The sequence below is a fragment of the Patiria miniata genome, unplaced genomic scaffold (assembly GCF_015706575.1).
Source record: "Patiria miniata isolate m_02_andy unplaced genomic scaffold, ASM1570657v1 HiC_scaffold_10, whole genome shotgun sequence".
Classification (NCBI taxonomy): Eukaryota; Metazoa; Echinodermata; class Asteroidea; order Valvatida; family Asterinidae; genus Patiria; species Patiria miniata.
The window spans coordinates 10,370,175-10,383,855 of record NW_024037048.1 but is presented as its reverse complement, the minus strand read 5'-3'; the positions used below and the strand labels follow the sequence as shown (position 1 = coordinate 10,383,855).

General features: G+C 44.8%; 2 protein-coding genes across 2 annotated transcripts; both read right to left on the bottom strand.

The window, feature by feature from the left end:
* Window positions 1–315: 315 nt before the first annotated feature.
* Window positions 316–7,019, bottom strand: LOC119740694. Its single transcript, XM_038216075.1, has 2 exons — window positions 6,035–7,019; window positions 316–5,801 (listed from the first exon to the last, which is right to left on the bottom strand). The coding sequence occupies exons 1-2, from the start codon at window positions 7,017–7,019 to the stop codon at window positions 1,570–1,572; spliced, it is 5,217 nt and encodes a 1,738-aa protein (XP_038072003.1). The 3' UTR covers window positions 316–1,569.
* Window positions 7,020–10,122: 3,103 nt separating this feature from the next.
* LOC119740685 (galanin receptor 2a-like) lies at window positions 10,123–12,022 on the bottom strand. The gene is made up of 2 exons (XM_038216063.1): window positions 12,014–12,022; window positions 10,123–11,091 (listed from the first exon to the last, which is right to left on the bottom strand). The coding sequence occupies exons 1-2, from the start codon at window positions 12,020–12,022 to the stop codon at window positions 10,123–10,125; spliced, it is 978 nt and encodes a 325-aa protein (XP_038071991.1).
* Window positions 12,023–13,681: the final 1,659 nt, after the last annotated feature.

Sequence of the window (13,681 nt, the reverse complement as noted above, 5' to 3'; positions counted from 1 at the left end):
AACGCTGTTATTTTTTTTTGCTTAATTTTCAGTTAAGTACTGTGTGAGGGGGGCCTTCTAGCGCGGGGACTTCAGGGAAGGGGGGCTCTGGTCTGGTTCTGGAGTAAGGGAAGAGGGGGGCACGCAGGTTCTTTGTTGGAGTGAGTGCTCACACCGAAACTGGATCTCCCTTGCTCTGATTGTTTATTCAAACTGAATCGGCCCAGGTGGGGCCACCTGTAAAGATCGGGCAGGCACTCATAAGTTTCATTTCAAAATACAAACAATGTACATGTGTAACTCATGAAATAATAAGCGTACATGTATTATAAAGATGTACACACATTACCCAGTTAATTACCAAGAGTGAAAAGCCTATATGCAAGTATGGTGACCGCATCGAGCACCCAAGGATGGAATCACAAACAGACAGGCCGGCCCTGCGCACTGACTGACCAACACTCGCACACACTATCACACACCGCAAGCACCCACATCCGTCCCTAAAATGCACAATATGATCACCAACTTACATGAACTTTCCAAAACTATATGACAGTGACAGTTGTAAGCATTTCTATAAACTGGTCTCCAGACAATTAAGTGCCCAATAATGCAATATAGGCCTACGTCCAAATAAAATCACTCTTAAACCACAAACTACTGTAAGTTACATATCACAATACATGTACTGCTCACGCACGCGCACTGCACATGGTCACACTGTGTGTGCCATCAGTGCAAACATGGGTTGCTAACCCTCGTGCATTTGGTCACAGTGCTCCCTAAATCTTACAGCAAAAATCTCTCCAAAAACTTCATTACATTCTCCAAAACTACCACCATATTAATCTATAATAATTTGCTGATACAATAAAGGGCACATAAGTAATAATCATCTGGATTTTTGGTGAAATAATTGCATTCAAAAATGACCTAAAAAAGTACAATACATTTACCTGTAAAGATCGGGCAGGCACTGCCTAGCCTATGCCTTGCCGCGACCGCATGGTTTGGGAGCTGTGAATTAACAACGTGCAGTTCACGTCAAGTGAACAATCCACAAAAGTGATCTAAAGCCAAACCTATGATGACAAATAATTTGATAATACACATTTCTAATCAAGATAAGCATAATTCTTCTTTAAAATCTAAACATAATGTTCATTTTCCTTGACTAAGAAATATTCACAAAATACAAGTTCAAAATCACAGCTCCATAAATCAATACTATTTTTGGCTCCACTAGAAAAATCAATACTTTGTATAGCCTTGTCTCGAGTCACACTGAGTAGACTTCACTCAAGTCACATGAATAAATAACAAAGTAAATGCAAGGTTTGTAGTGAATAAACAACCAGAGAAAGGGGTCATTATAGAAGAACAAATATAATCAACACAACCATTACAACTCTTCCACGCCTAGTCATCATCGTCCTCGATGATGGGGATCTGAACAGAAGGGTCAGTAACCAAAGGCCAGAGAACCTGGATCAAACAGTGGACCACTAAGCTCTCCTTGGGGATGCACAGCATCAATAATCGAACAAGAGAAAATGCGAAAACGCTTTCCAAAATAGCAACAAATTACTAAAAACGATCTGGCAACACTCCTCGTGTGCTCCGAACAGGATACCGCCTGGGCAGAGCTGCAGAAGTAGACCCATTCTGGGCAGTATCTACTGCTGAAGGTTCGGGACTCTCCTCTGGTACCACCTCTTCCTCCTCTTTAACCTGTGGTTGGGGTCGATCAGACTCATCGGAGGAAGGAGCATTTTCCACACCGATTGGCAGCTGACCTGGCTTGATGGTAGTAGCACGGGGACGGAGCATATAGGCCCTGGGGCAGGACGAAGAGTCGGTCTCAGAATCACTTGCTCTGTCTGATGACGACTCAACAGGTCGGTTTTCAGGGAGCCAAGGACAGTGTTTGAGCGCTGTTCTGTGTACGACTCTTTCTTGACCAAGGTGGCTCCGCACCACATACACTGGGCGATCTGGGAATGGCCGTTTGATTACCAGGTGTGGTTCGTCGAGCCAATGATCTGCAATCTTGGATCGGCCTCTGAGTCCATGTTGGCGCACCAGAACATAATGGCCCACTTCGAGTGGTTTCTCAAAACTGTGGCGAGCTTGTCGGGCCTGTCGAGCTGCCGCTGCAAGTTCAGTGTTGCGACTTGCAATTCTCCGAGCTTCCTTTAGGACCTTCTGGTGTCTCGAGACATAAGATCCAAGGGTTCTACCACTCTTGGGGGAGGCTTCCACGCCTAAGACCAAGCCATGTGGAAAACGGCCATTCCTACCGAACATCAAGAAAAATGGCTCCACCCCTGTAGTGGAATTCTTAGAATTGTTGTAGGCATATACGAGCGCAGGCAGATACTCTGGCCACTTTTTCTTCTTCTTCTCAGGCAGGGCAGCAAGCATGTTGTGTAAGGTTCTGTTGAATCTCTCACACTGTCCATTTCCGGCAGGGTGGTACGGGGTAGTGTGACTCCGTTGAATACCATACAAATTACAAAGCTCACGGACGACGTTGGACTCAAAGTTCCTGCCCTGGTCTGAGTGGAGGCGGAGGGGACAGCCAAAAGGAAGAAATACATGTTGTACCAGAGCTCGTGCAACAGAGGGGGCCCGCTGGTCCTTTGTTGGTATGGCCCACACATACTTTGTGTGGACATCAGTCACGACAAGTACATTCTCGAAACCACCATCCAATGCCTCAAGGGTTGTAAAATCCATGGCAACAACCTCCATCGGGGCCGATGCAGATAGGGTGGCGAATGGGGGTCTTGTCTGACGTACAGGGGGTTTGCTTACAGCGCAACGCCGACACTTGGAACACCATTCTTTCACGGCCTTATACATGTTGTGCCAATGGAATCTTGTCCAGAGAAGGTGAAATGTGCGCTTTGACCCAAAGTGGCCAGACTCATCGTGGAACCTGCGGAGGGCTTCATCACGAAGACTGGTAGGAAGCAGCAGCTGAAAGCAAGGTTGCTTATTGGACGGAGATATCACCTTTCGGTACAGACAGCTGTCTCGGACAAAGAGCCGATCCCAATTTCTCAGCAGCTGGAGAACATCACGAGGACAACCCATTCGCTCCTGCCTGTCTGGCTTCTGTCCCCTTGCAACAAACTTCATGACTTTCCCCAGGGTAGGGTCTTCTTGTTGTAAATTGTGTAGTTGCATGAGAGTGTATCCTGGTAAACAGCTGATGCCGCCAATACGACAGGCTTCAATGTGGTGACACAAAGCCGGTGGCAGAAATGCACCAGAGGTGTAGCCTGTGAGACAAGCTGAAATGCAACTTGACAACATCACCATGGGTTCGACTGGCTCACATAGGTTCTGGTTCTCCTGATCAACGTTAGCTTCATTTTGGGAATTACATCGCCGTGAGAGGGCATCAGGTGCCTGGTTGCATTTGCCTGGTCGGTAGACAAGCTCATACTCGAATGAGCTGAGTTGCTGGACCCACCGCATTTCGGTGCATCCCAAATTGGCCTTGTCCAGAAACAGCAACGGGTGATGGTCGGTCACGATGCAACACTTGTTACCCAAGAGATAGTCTTTGAAGACCTCGGTCACCGCCCATTTAATGGCCAACAACTCCAACTTGAAAGCGCTGTAACGACCACTTCGTTCAGCTGCCTTCAGTGTGCGCGAAGCGTAGGCCACAACATGAAGTCGAGCATCATCATCCTCCTGGAAGAGAATGGCTCCCAAGCCGGTGCCGCTGGCATCTGTCTCAACCCGAAATGGTCTAGAGAAGTTGGCATATGAAAGAATCGGGGCTTTGGTTAGCCGATCAATGAGCGACCTGAAGGCAGCCTGGCCAGAAGACCCTAGTTCGATCTCATCTCTGGTTGGCCTATTCTTCTTCTTCTTTGTTGCTCGGTCACCCTTCAAGTGCTGAAAAAGTGGCTCTGCAATGGAGGCGTAACCCTCAATGAAACGCCGGAAAAATCCAGTGAAACCAAGAAACGCCCGTACATCCCTCACAGTCTTAGGCTCCGGCCAATCAACAACAACTTCTATCTTCTCCGGGTCCACTGCTACTCCCTTGCTCGAGACCAGATGTCCCAAGTAGCGCACCTCTTGCTGAAGAAGGTGGCACTTTGCCGGCTTGAGTTTAAGCCCCTGTTCCCGAAGCCTGGTGAAAACCCTGTCAAGGTGCGCCAAATGCGAGTCAAAATCGGAGGAGTAAACAATGATGTCGTCAAGATAGATTAGGACATTGTCAAAGCACTGGTCCCCAAGGCACCTCTGCATGAGACGTTGGAATGTAGCCGGAGCATTTGATAAGCCAAAGGGCATCCTCGTATACTCAAATAGGCCGAAAGGAACAGTGAAGGCAGTTTTCTCGATGTCATCTGGATGCATGGCGACTTGGTAGTAACCACTGGTGAGGTCCAGAACAGTGAAAAACTTGGCCCCACCTAGGGCCTGTAGGGACTCCTCGATCCTAGGGAGCGGGAATGAGTCCCGATGAGTGAGTCGATTAAGTTGCCGATAGTCAACGCATAGCCGGATACTGGCATCCTTCTTTTGAACAATAACCACAGGAGATGCCCATGGGCTTGAGCTCTCCCGGATAATCTGCTTCTTGAGTAGGTCCTGAATGTGTTCACGTACTGCTCTGTATTGTGAGGGTGGTAGAGGTCGGTGCCGTTGTCGAATGGGATGTGCAGACCCGGTGCTAATGCGATGCGTAATTTTATCCGCAAAACCGAAGTCTTGGTCATTACACGAAAAAGCGTTCTCATGCTTTCTCAGGAGAGATGCCACCTTTGCTTTCTGTTCATCTTCCAGGACCGCCACATCGACATCTACTGCTAAAGGCATTGAGCTTGGCTGCACTTCGACAGCTACCGTCTCCTGTTTGATCTCCACTTTTGAGTTTTCCTTTTCTTTGTGGCCATCCTTACACGACACAGAATACCCCAGGTAGAGCTTTCCCAGTGAGGTTGACGATGGTATTACGACCTCAGCGTCTGTTTCGTTGTACAAGACAACAGGAAACCTCCCACTGTCTACTTTCACCAGGCATGGTGGGATAATGACACCCGATGGTAGACCTCCATCACTGGTTGGCTCCAGAACGGCCTCATATGCCTCGTCAGCTGGGCCTGTCCGACTTCTGGCTTCAACCACCACTCCCTGGCGGGCAGAAAGCACCAAGGGCTGTCCACATAACCGTGCCTGTCCCACTTGTCCATCCTCTGCACCAAATGTCAACCGCCGATTAACCGTCTGCATTGCCTTCTGCCAAACTGGATCTGGAGTTGGCCATGGGATCCTTTTCAGTCGGGAATGTTGTTGGGTAGACATGAGCCCCTCCCAGCAACCCTGGAGAACATTCATACCTAGAATACCATACACACTCCCGCTTTTCCAAGCATTTAGTGAAGAGTACCTCTCACAGATTACAAGCACCACCCGAGATGGGATGACCAGTCCGACGGCTTCAACATCTGTTTCAAAACACCCAATGTAGGGGATAGAAGAACCATTAGCAGACACAAGTGTGAATGGTTCCGGTATGGCTTGAAGTTTGAAGCCCACAGGTTCGAGACACTGACTGAAGAATCGTTCCCCCACAGTGGTGACTTGGGATCCTGGATCCAACAGACAAGTCACTTTAACTTTCGAAAATAAAACATCAACAGCAAAACATTCTCCAACAGCCTTCTGCATAAATTCTGGAGTAGTCTCTCCAATTGAGCCTACATTAATCTCCACGGTACGGCTCCCTACAGCGGAGGATTGCGGTTTAACGCCTCTGTGTGGGATGGTGCTGCCATCTGCTGTTCTTCCTTGGGCATAAATGGGTGAGGATTAGGACCAAAGCTCTGGGGATATGGTGGCATCATGTACTGCTGCGTGTGGTGGGTTGGCATCTGATTCTGGGCAGGCGACTCCACGTAGTTTGGCATTGGCTGGCGGGAGTAAGTGTTATCGCTCCTCCACTGGTAGGCCGATCTTCGATCACTTCTACAAAAGCGAGCTATGTGGCCGTGCCTGCCACAGTTAAAACATCCTCGCCCACGGGGGTAGGTTGGCGGATTTGCGGATGTCATCGGGGCTTGGCCAGAGGATGGTTGCGTCAATTGACGAACTGCATCAACAACTTCGTTGGCAACCGCTCGAAGTGCTGACGTTTGGATAGCCGCACTGTACACGTCGCTGGGTTTGCTTCGGGATTCCTCTCGCCCTTGCCGCTTGATGGCGTACTCCCTCAGCTCACGGAACGTCTCGATGGTACCCCGTTCGTACAGATCCCGACAGGAATTGCGAAGGTACAAGTCATCAATTCCCTCGATGAATTGTTCAGCAAGAGTTGAGTCGGGCTTAGAATACAGCTTAGCATCCATTCGGGTGAGACGCAAGAAGCGCTTCTCAAGATCAACCGCGTAGTCTCGGATAGGCTCCCCTGGATTCTGTCTTCTTTCAAGGAACAGCCGTTGCAATTCACCCACGGGTAGCTTATCACGGTAAGATTCTCGCAGAAACGTCATGATCTCCCCAATCGTCTTTCGTTCAGCTAAGAGAGCCTTCACCTCTGCTTTCGGGCCACCTCGGAGGTAATCCAGAAGAAATGCTCCTTGCTGATCCTCTGGAACTGAATACCGCTTGAAAGCATTCTCCATGTTCGTGATGAATTCCCTCACCTCGCCTACTTTGCCTTCGAATGTTGACATCTTCCTTTCAGGCGCCATCACCAACTGGGTCTGGGGTTTAAGGAGCAGCTTCATAAGCTGAGACTGGATGTCGAGGATCGCCTTCTCATTTGTAGGAGGGGTAGTTGGCTCCGGAAGGAGAACCGAATAGAGGCGCTCACTCCACCCATCAGCCGGTGGTTTGATAATACCCTGTTGAGCCGGCACCACCACTTTGCAGTCGTCTTCGGAGTAAAGAAGTCCTCTAGCAGTAGGATACTGGGCTTGTAGGACTGCCAGGTTGAGGGAGCCAGCATCATCCAAAGGGAACCGATTTACATGCCCAGTCCCTTGCACCTTGACGTAGGAGGCCATAATAGTTGGGAAGGGGAAAAATACTGCAAAATATGCAATTCTCTACAATGAAAAATGTAGAACGATTGACTGAATGGTAGTTTGCAGAAAAATACAAATCACAATTAGTGCAAAAGTCTGTGTCAATTTCCACAACAATGGTATACACACACAAATGTGGAAAACTATGTCAACACCTTTAAAATAACCTGCAGAACAAGTTGTATCAATGTCTTAAAATTTGCAAGATCTTAAAATTTGCAAAATGCAAGTAAAGTTTTGTTTCTCCTTGTCAATCTTAACAGACAGGGCAACTTTTACAGCAATACGGGTAACACTTGAAATAATTGATATCCAACTTCAATAAACACCTTTTTTTTTTTATACTGCAATAAACACCAAAAAATGTTGTGTCTGTGTCTTACAATTTGCAAAATTAAAATAAACTTTCCTTATCTTTCAATCCCAATAAGCAGACTGAACACCCTTATGAGATGCAAAATGGGCAGTACACAAGCAATCGACACAAAACCAAGCTAACACACTTAGCTAACTTTTCTCTCGTAAATATGATGTGCAACTCTAAAGTTAGGTAAACACAATAACAAACAATTTTAGCAGTCAGCCAATATAGAAAACTTGGGCGTACACAACACCTGTAGGTCTGTGTATTTTGGCAGTTAATACACAAAATTATTAATACTTGAATCACACTGGATGTGCACTGTGCACCTTAATTCAAAACTAAACCAGCAAACTTAACACTCAGTGATAAAGAACACTTGGGATTACACAGCAATTGTAGGCCTGTGTAATTTGGCAGTTACTTACACAAAATTATTAACACTTGAATTACACAGTCACCTTATGTATGATCAATTAACGATTCGTTAAGCTGTTTGATTGTTACTCCATACAGAAAACAATAACTCACTCAGATCAGTGAATATAACTATTACAACAAAAATACTAATACTTGAGTCGCGATGACACGTAGACCGGGGATCCAGCAGCTCTCCTCAGTCTTATCAGGTGCTCAGCATGGGCTCAACTCCAACCATCCTGCCGACTACGCTTGTGAGGGGGGCCTTCTAGCGCGGGGACTTCAGGGAAGGGGGGCTCTGGTCTGGTTCTGGAGTAAGGGAAGAGGGGGGCACGCAGGTTCTTTGTTGGAGTGAGTGCTCACACCGAAACTGGATCTCCCTTGCTCTGATTGTTTATTCAAACTGAATCGGCCCAGGTGGGGCCACCTGTAAAGATCGGGCAGGCACTCATAAGTTTCATTTCAAAATACAAACAATGTACATGTGTAACTCATGAAATAATAAGCGTACATGTATTATAAAGATGTACACACATTACCCAGTTAATTACCAAGAGTGAAAAGCCTATATGCAAGTATGGTGACCGCATCGAGCACCCAAGGATGGAATCACAAACAGACAGGCCGGCCCTGCGCACTGACTGACCAACACTCGCACACACTATCACACACCGCAAGCACCCACATCCGTCCCTAAAATGCACAATATGATCACCAACTTACATGAACTTTCCAAAACTATATGACAGTGACAGTTGTAAGCATTTCTATAAACTGGTCTCCAGACAATTAAGTGCCCAATAATGCAATATAGGCCTACGTCCAAATAAAATCACTCTTAAACCACAAACTACTGTAAGTTACATATCACAATACATGTACTGCTCACGCACGCGCACTGCACATGGTCACACTGTGTGTGCCATCAGTGCAAACATGGGTTGCTAACCCTCGTGCATTTGGTCACAGTGCTCCCTAAATCTTACAGCAAAAATCTCTCCAAAAACTTCATTACATTCTCCAAAACTACCACCATATTAATCTATAATAATTTGCTGATACAATAAAGGGCACATAAGTAATAATCATCTGGATTTTTGGTGAAATAATTGCATTCAAAAATGACCTAAAAAAGTACAATACATTTACCTGTAAAGATCGGGCAGGCACTGCCTAGCCTATGCCTTGCCGCGACCGCATGGTTTGGGAGCTGTGAATTAACAACGTGCAGTTCACGTCAAGTGAACAATCCACAAAAGTGATCTAAAGCCAAACCTATGATGACAAATAATTTGATAATACACATTTCTAATCAAGATAAGCATAATTCTTCTTTAAAATCTAAACATAATGTTCATTTTCCTTGACTAAGAAATATTCACAAAATACAAGTTCAAAATCACAGCTCCATAAATCAATACTATTTTTGGCTCCACTAGAAAAATCAATACTTTGTATAGCCTTGTCTCGAGTCACACTGAGTAGACTTCACTCAAGTCACATGAATAAATAACAAAGTAAATGCAAGGTTTGTAGTGAATAAACAACCAGAGAAAGGGGTCATTATAGAAGAACAAATATAATCAACACAACCATTACAACTGGATAAATTGTGCTGTTTTCTACCTATTTACAAGACACGGTGTCCATGTAGCATAGGTAAAATTGACACATTGTCAGCCATATTTCTCAGCACGACGAGCAAAGACATACATTTTGAACATCATTTTAGAAAGGTGGTTCACTGACTGTGTCATTTAAGTCAAACTTTTACTCATAAATGCTATTTTAGATCTCTTCTAGCTGATTTGGTTACTTTTTCCAAACAAGCACAAGTTTGTCAAAATTACACTAAAAGCCTCAATTTACAATGGGTTGTATCAACTTATTTTGAGCATCTGCTGAACCATTTGTTTTTTTCCTTTGATTATACCCTAAAAGTTAATCTTAAACAACAAGAAAACTGACAAATAACCTAACCCATTCAAAAATGTTCAGAGCAATTGTTTAGATTTGGTGTCCATGTAGCATAGGTATTTTGAATTTCCCATCATGAATATAAAGATCAACCACAAATTCAGTTTTATGTTTTGGGGAAAAAGCATACTATTTCCTATAAAATATAGTAGTTGAGCTATCAAGAACAATATTCAGATCAACATTTGGGAACTTTGACCCAATGTCACACTTTTTGCCCGAACTTCATGGAGTAACCCATATGCTATTTTGCCATGAGGCTAATTGGAGGATTTTGCAGGATTGAGGCTACATCCTAGCAAAAAAATGTCTAAGGAGTTAAAGTTAAATATCCACAGTGTGGATAGATTGTTCACTTTTCTTACCCCCTGCATGCACTAGACCGTTTCTTTGTCGTCCGCACAGAATCTCGCGTAGCCCCTTGCGGAACTTTTTATATTTGAACGCGTAGATGAAGGGATTGATGAAAGAGTTGAGCAAGACGGGGAGTTTACTGATGAGGTCCGTCAGGAGAATTCCTAGGGGCGTCAGTTCGAAGTGTCCTAGTTTGATGCTGACGATGATCATGTAGGCTGGTTGGGTCGGGATGTAGAGGATCACGTACGCTACGGTGACGAGCAGCATCATGTGAACCACGCGCTTGGTTGCCTCTTGCGTTGCTCTGGCTTGGTGCGAGACTTGTTGCCTGAGGGCGCTTTCTTTCAGCGCTTTGACAATACGAGAGTAAGCCCACATCATTGTTAGCAGAGGGATGACGAAACCACCCACGAATGGCACAAAATGCCATTGCCAGTCGTGGAAAAGTCGACATCTCTTTGCAAAAGTTGCTTCAGATGGGTCGTAGATGAGACCGAAAAGGTGGACAGTGTAGGCACAGAAGCCCAGCATCCATGCTAAGCATACAGCGCATCTGATGTTACTTTTGTGACAGACTTTGACATATCGTAGCGGTTTGACGATGCCTACATATCGCTCGAGAGATATGGTGACAAGATTGTAAGCTGAAACGTAGGCGAAGGACTGAAATAAGTAGTTACCGTGGACGAGCCGGCAGTAGAGTATTTCAGCGATTGGACCAGTGCGGTTGTTGGGGTAATTGAGTAGATCCATGAACATCTCCAGGCCAAACATGAAGCAGCAGAGACCGTCGGAGACGGCCAGATTCAGGATGAGGTAATGAGTGACATCGTGGAGGAATCTGGACTTGAAGATGGTGACAATCACTACGATGTTACTCAGAAGCCCAACCAGAGCGAACAAAACAAGTAGGACCGATAACCATGGGGGATAAACCTCCCCGATGTTGCATTGTCAATTGTTCCATTACTGCAGCAGTTGCCTAAAGTGTGATTATCCCCCACTTCCATGCTGACTCCTTGAAGTTTTGAAGCTTAGAAGATTGAGTAAAGTCGTGGGCGCATGTGGTCTAGCGGTGGAGCTCAGGATTCATGATCATGAGGTTGTGGGTTCGAGCCCCGCCGTGGCCATGCGTCTTATGCCCTTGAGTAAGGCGCTTTACCTCATTACTCCTGTCAACCCAGGTGTTAAATGGGTACCGGCATTGTTCAATGCTGAAAGGTAACAGACTCGCTGTGGAGGAGGTGTGGCGATCCCCCCACAGCAGCGTATGAGTCTGGCCCAATCGCTAACGAAAGAGAGATGGGCACTCCGTTCCTGTTAACACAGGTTCGCCCCCTTTACCTTTACCTTTGAAGTTGTAAATCTGAGTCGTTACATATCGTTAGAAGTGGTAAGGAGTCTTATCCATACAGATGTTCGTAGAAGAGGCTGTGTAATCAGATGCATGCGATGTGTGCCGCTCCCAAGAAATAAGTAGGTAGACACCTCATATATCATCCTTCGGATTTAGCAGCAATCTCCAACGAGTTCTCAATTATAGGCAGCAGGTCATTTTTAAACCAAATCAGTCAAAGAGCGCTGAATGCGCTAACCACTTGTGGCTGTGAATGTTAAATTCTACCCCTCAAAAAACATCTAATTTTGATGGTCAGATATGCATGGATCCTGCTACACACATCCCTTATAAAGGTTATATGAGGCGGGTCTTCCATTACCGGCACTCTTAGTACCAGTACAAATTGGAAATAAATTAAAAGTCAAACAATAAAAGATAGCGCTTCTTTCAGTAGAAAAGACGGCAAAAGCATGCAAGTCATTAATGTAGAGTCCCATCAAGTAAATCAGTCAAGTCTACCCGGTACATCCTGGCGACCGTAGTCATGGGACCAAATTTGTGGTTGCCTGCGGAGCAGTCGAAAGAGGGTGATGATATCCTAGCGACGCTCTATGTACGTGTCTTTTTAACTAGATATGAAAGCATACGATGATTTTGCAAACCAATGAAAGCTGATTAAAGTGAGCCGTGTGGTACAGAAAATGCGAAGTGATTCGTGTCAAAAACACAATGACTGAAGTCAGTTTAATTGTCTCGTGACAAAGGCCTGTCAAGCATGATTGTTATTGACAGACAGGCTTGAAAGAAACTAATTTTCAATATTGGATGCGATTCGATTAACTTGGTCGTAATCAACACTGGCCTGACAATGCTTTCTTTTATCATTTTTATTGACAGACAGGCCTGAAAGAAACTCATTTTCAATATTGGATGCGATTCGATTAACTTGGTCGTAATCAACGCTGGCCTGACAATGCTTTCTTTTATCATTGTTATTGACAGACCGGCTTGAAACAAACTCATTTTCAATATTGGATGCGATTCGATTAACTTGGTCGTAAATCAACGCTGGCCTGACAATGCTTTATTGCTGTATGGGAGCCTTTTTTCAAATTGCTCACAAATTTTGGGTTTTTTTCAGAAACAAATTAAGGTTGCTGTGTCTGTAACATGTGTTGGAGGTTAGTTTGTGCCATCTAAAATAAATTTGATTGAAAAGGCCACCAAGGGATGAATTGAAGTCAACTGAATCTCCCTTGAAGGTTTGAATTTATTTTGCCACACATAAAAGTAGACACAAAAGCTACGCGGACAAAAACAACCTGTCAACAGTTTGTCCAAAAGTCCATTTGGATCTGTCACCAGGTTTTAGAATGTAATTTGTTTGGACTAAAATGTTCTACCATAACTTCACCTCTGTACAACTTCAATCATTATTTACATTGTCCCAAATTACTGTTGAAAAGCATACTTTTTCACCTTACGTCACGGTTTTTCAGTTACGTCATCATGTTACTTTCTCTTCATGGTTTCAAACATGGCATAAAATCTGAGTTCGATGAACTGCAACATCATGAAACTCTCTTCTTATAATATATGAACCTTTCTTTCTGCCTTCAACACAAAACCTCTTAATAACAGTCAAAATGTTAATCTTAAACCAAGGTGCCAAAATAACTACCAAAAATCCATGATTTTAGCCCCAAAAACAGTTTTTGGACCCAAACTCACACTTCACTACTTTCCATCTCATTGGCACACTGCTCAAATAAAAGATCTTGTTGTCCCCTTTAATTTGACACCACATTTGATGTTGTGATGCTTGTAGTTTGGAAGATTTCTTACAGTTTCCACTTTCCACTTTTGCGTGGAATTGCCTGTCTGTTTGTAAAATGTCAAGTACTCAAAAACAACCCCATGAAGAACACTGTAAAGCCCCAGTCACGGTTTGGAGCTACAGATATCCACGATTTAACATTTGTGATAAAACCGTGGAAGCTAGTACCGTATTCATTTTTAGTACCTCCGTGATTATCCGTCATCTTCCTTGGGTATTCGTGGAGGGGCTGCGGAAGTTTTAAACTGTTCCAAACTTCCGTGGTGAATCGTCAGGAAAATCAATCCGTAGTGCAACCGTGGGGCATCCGTAGGACAACCGTACTAATTCGTAGTGTTATTCGTGGCTAT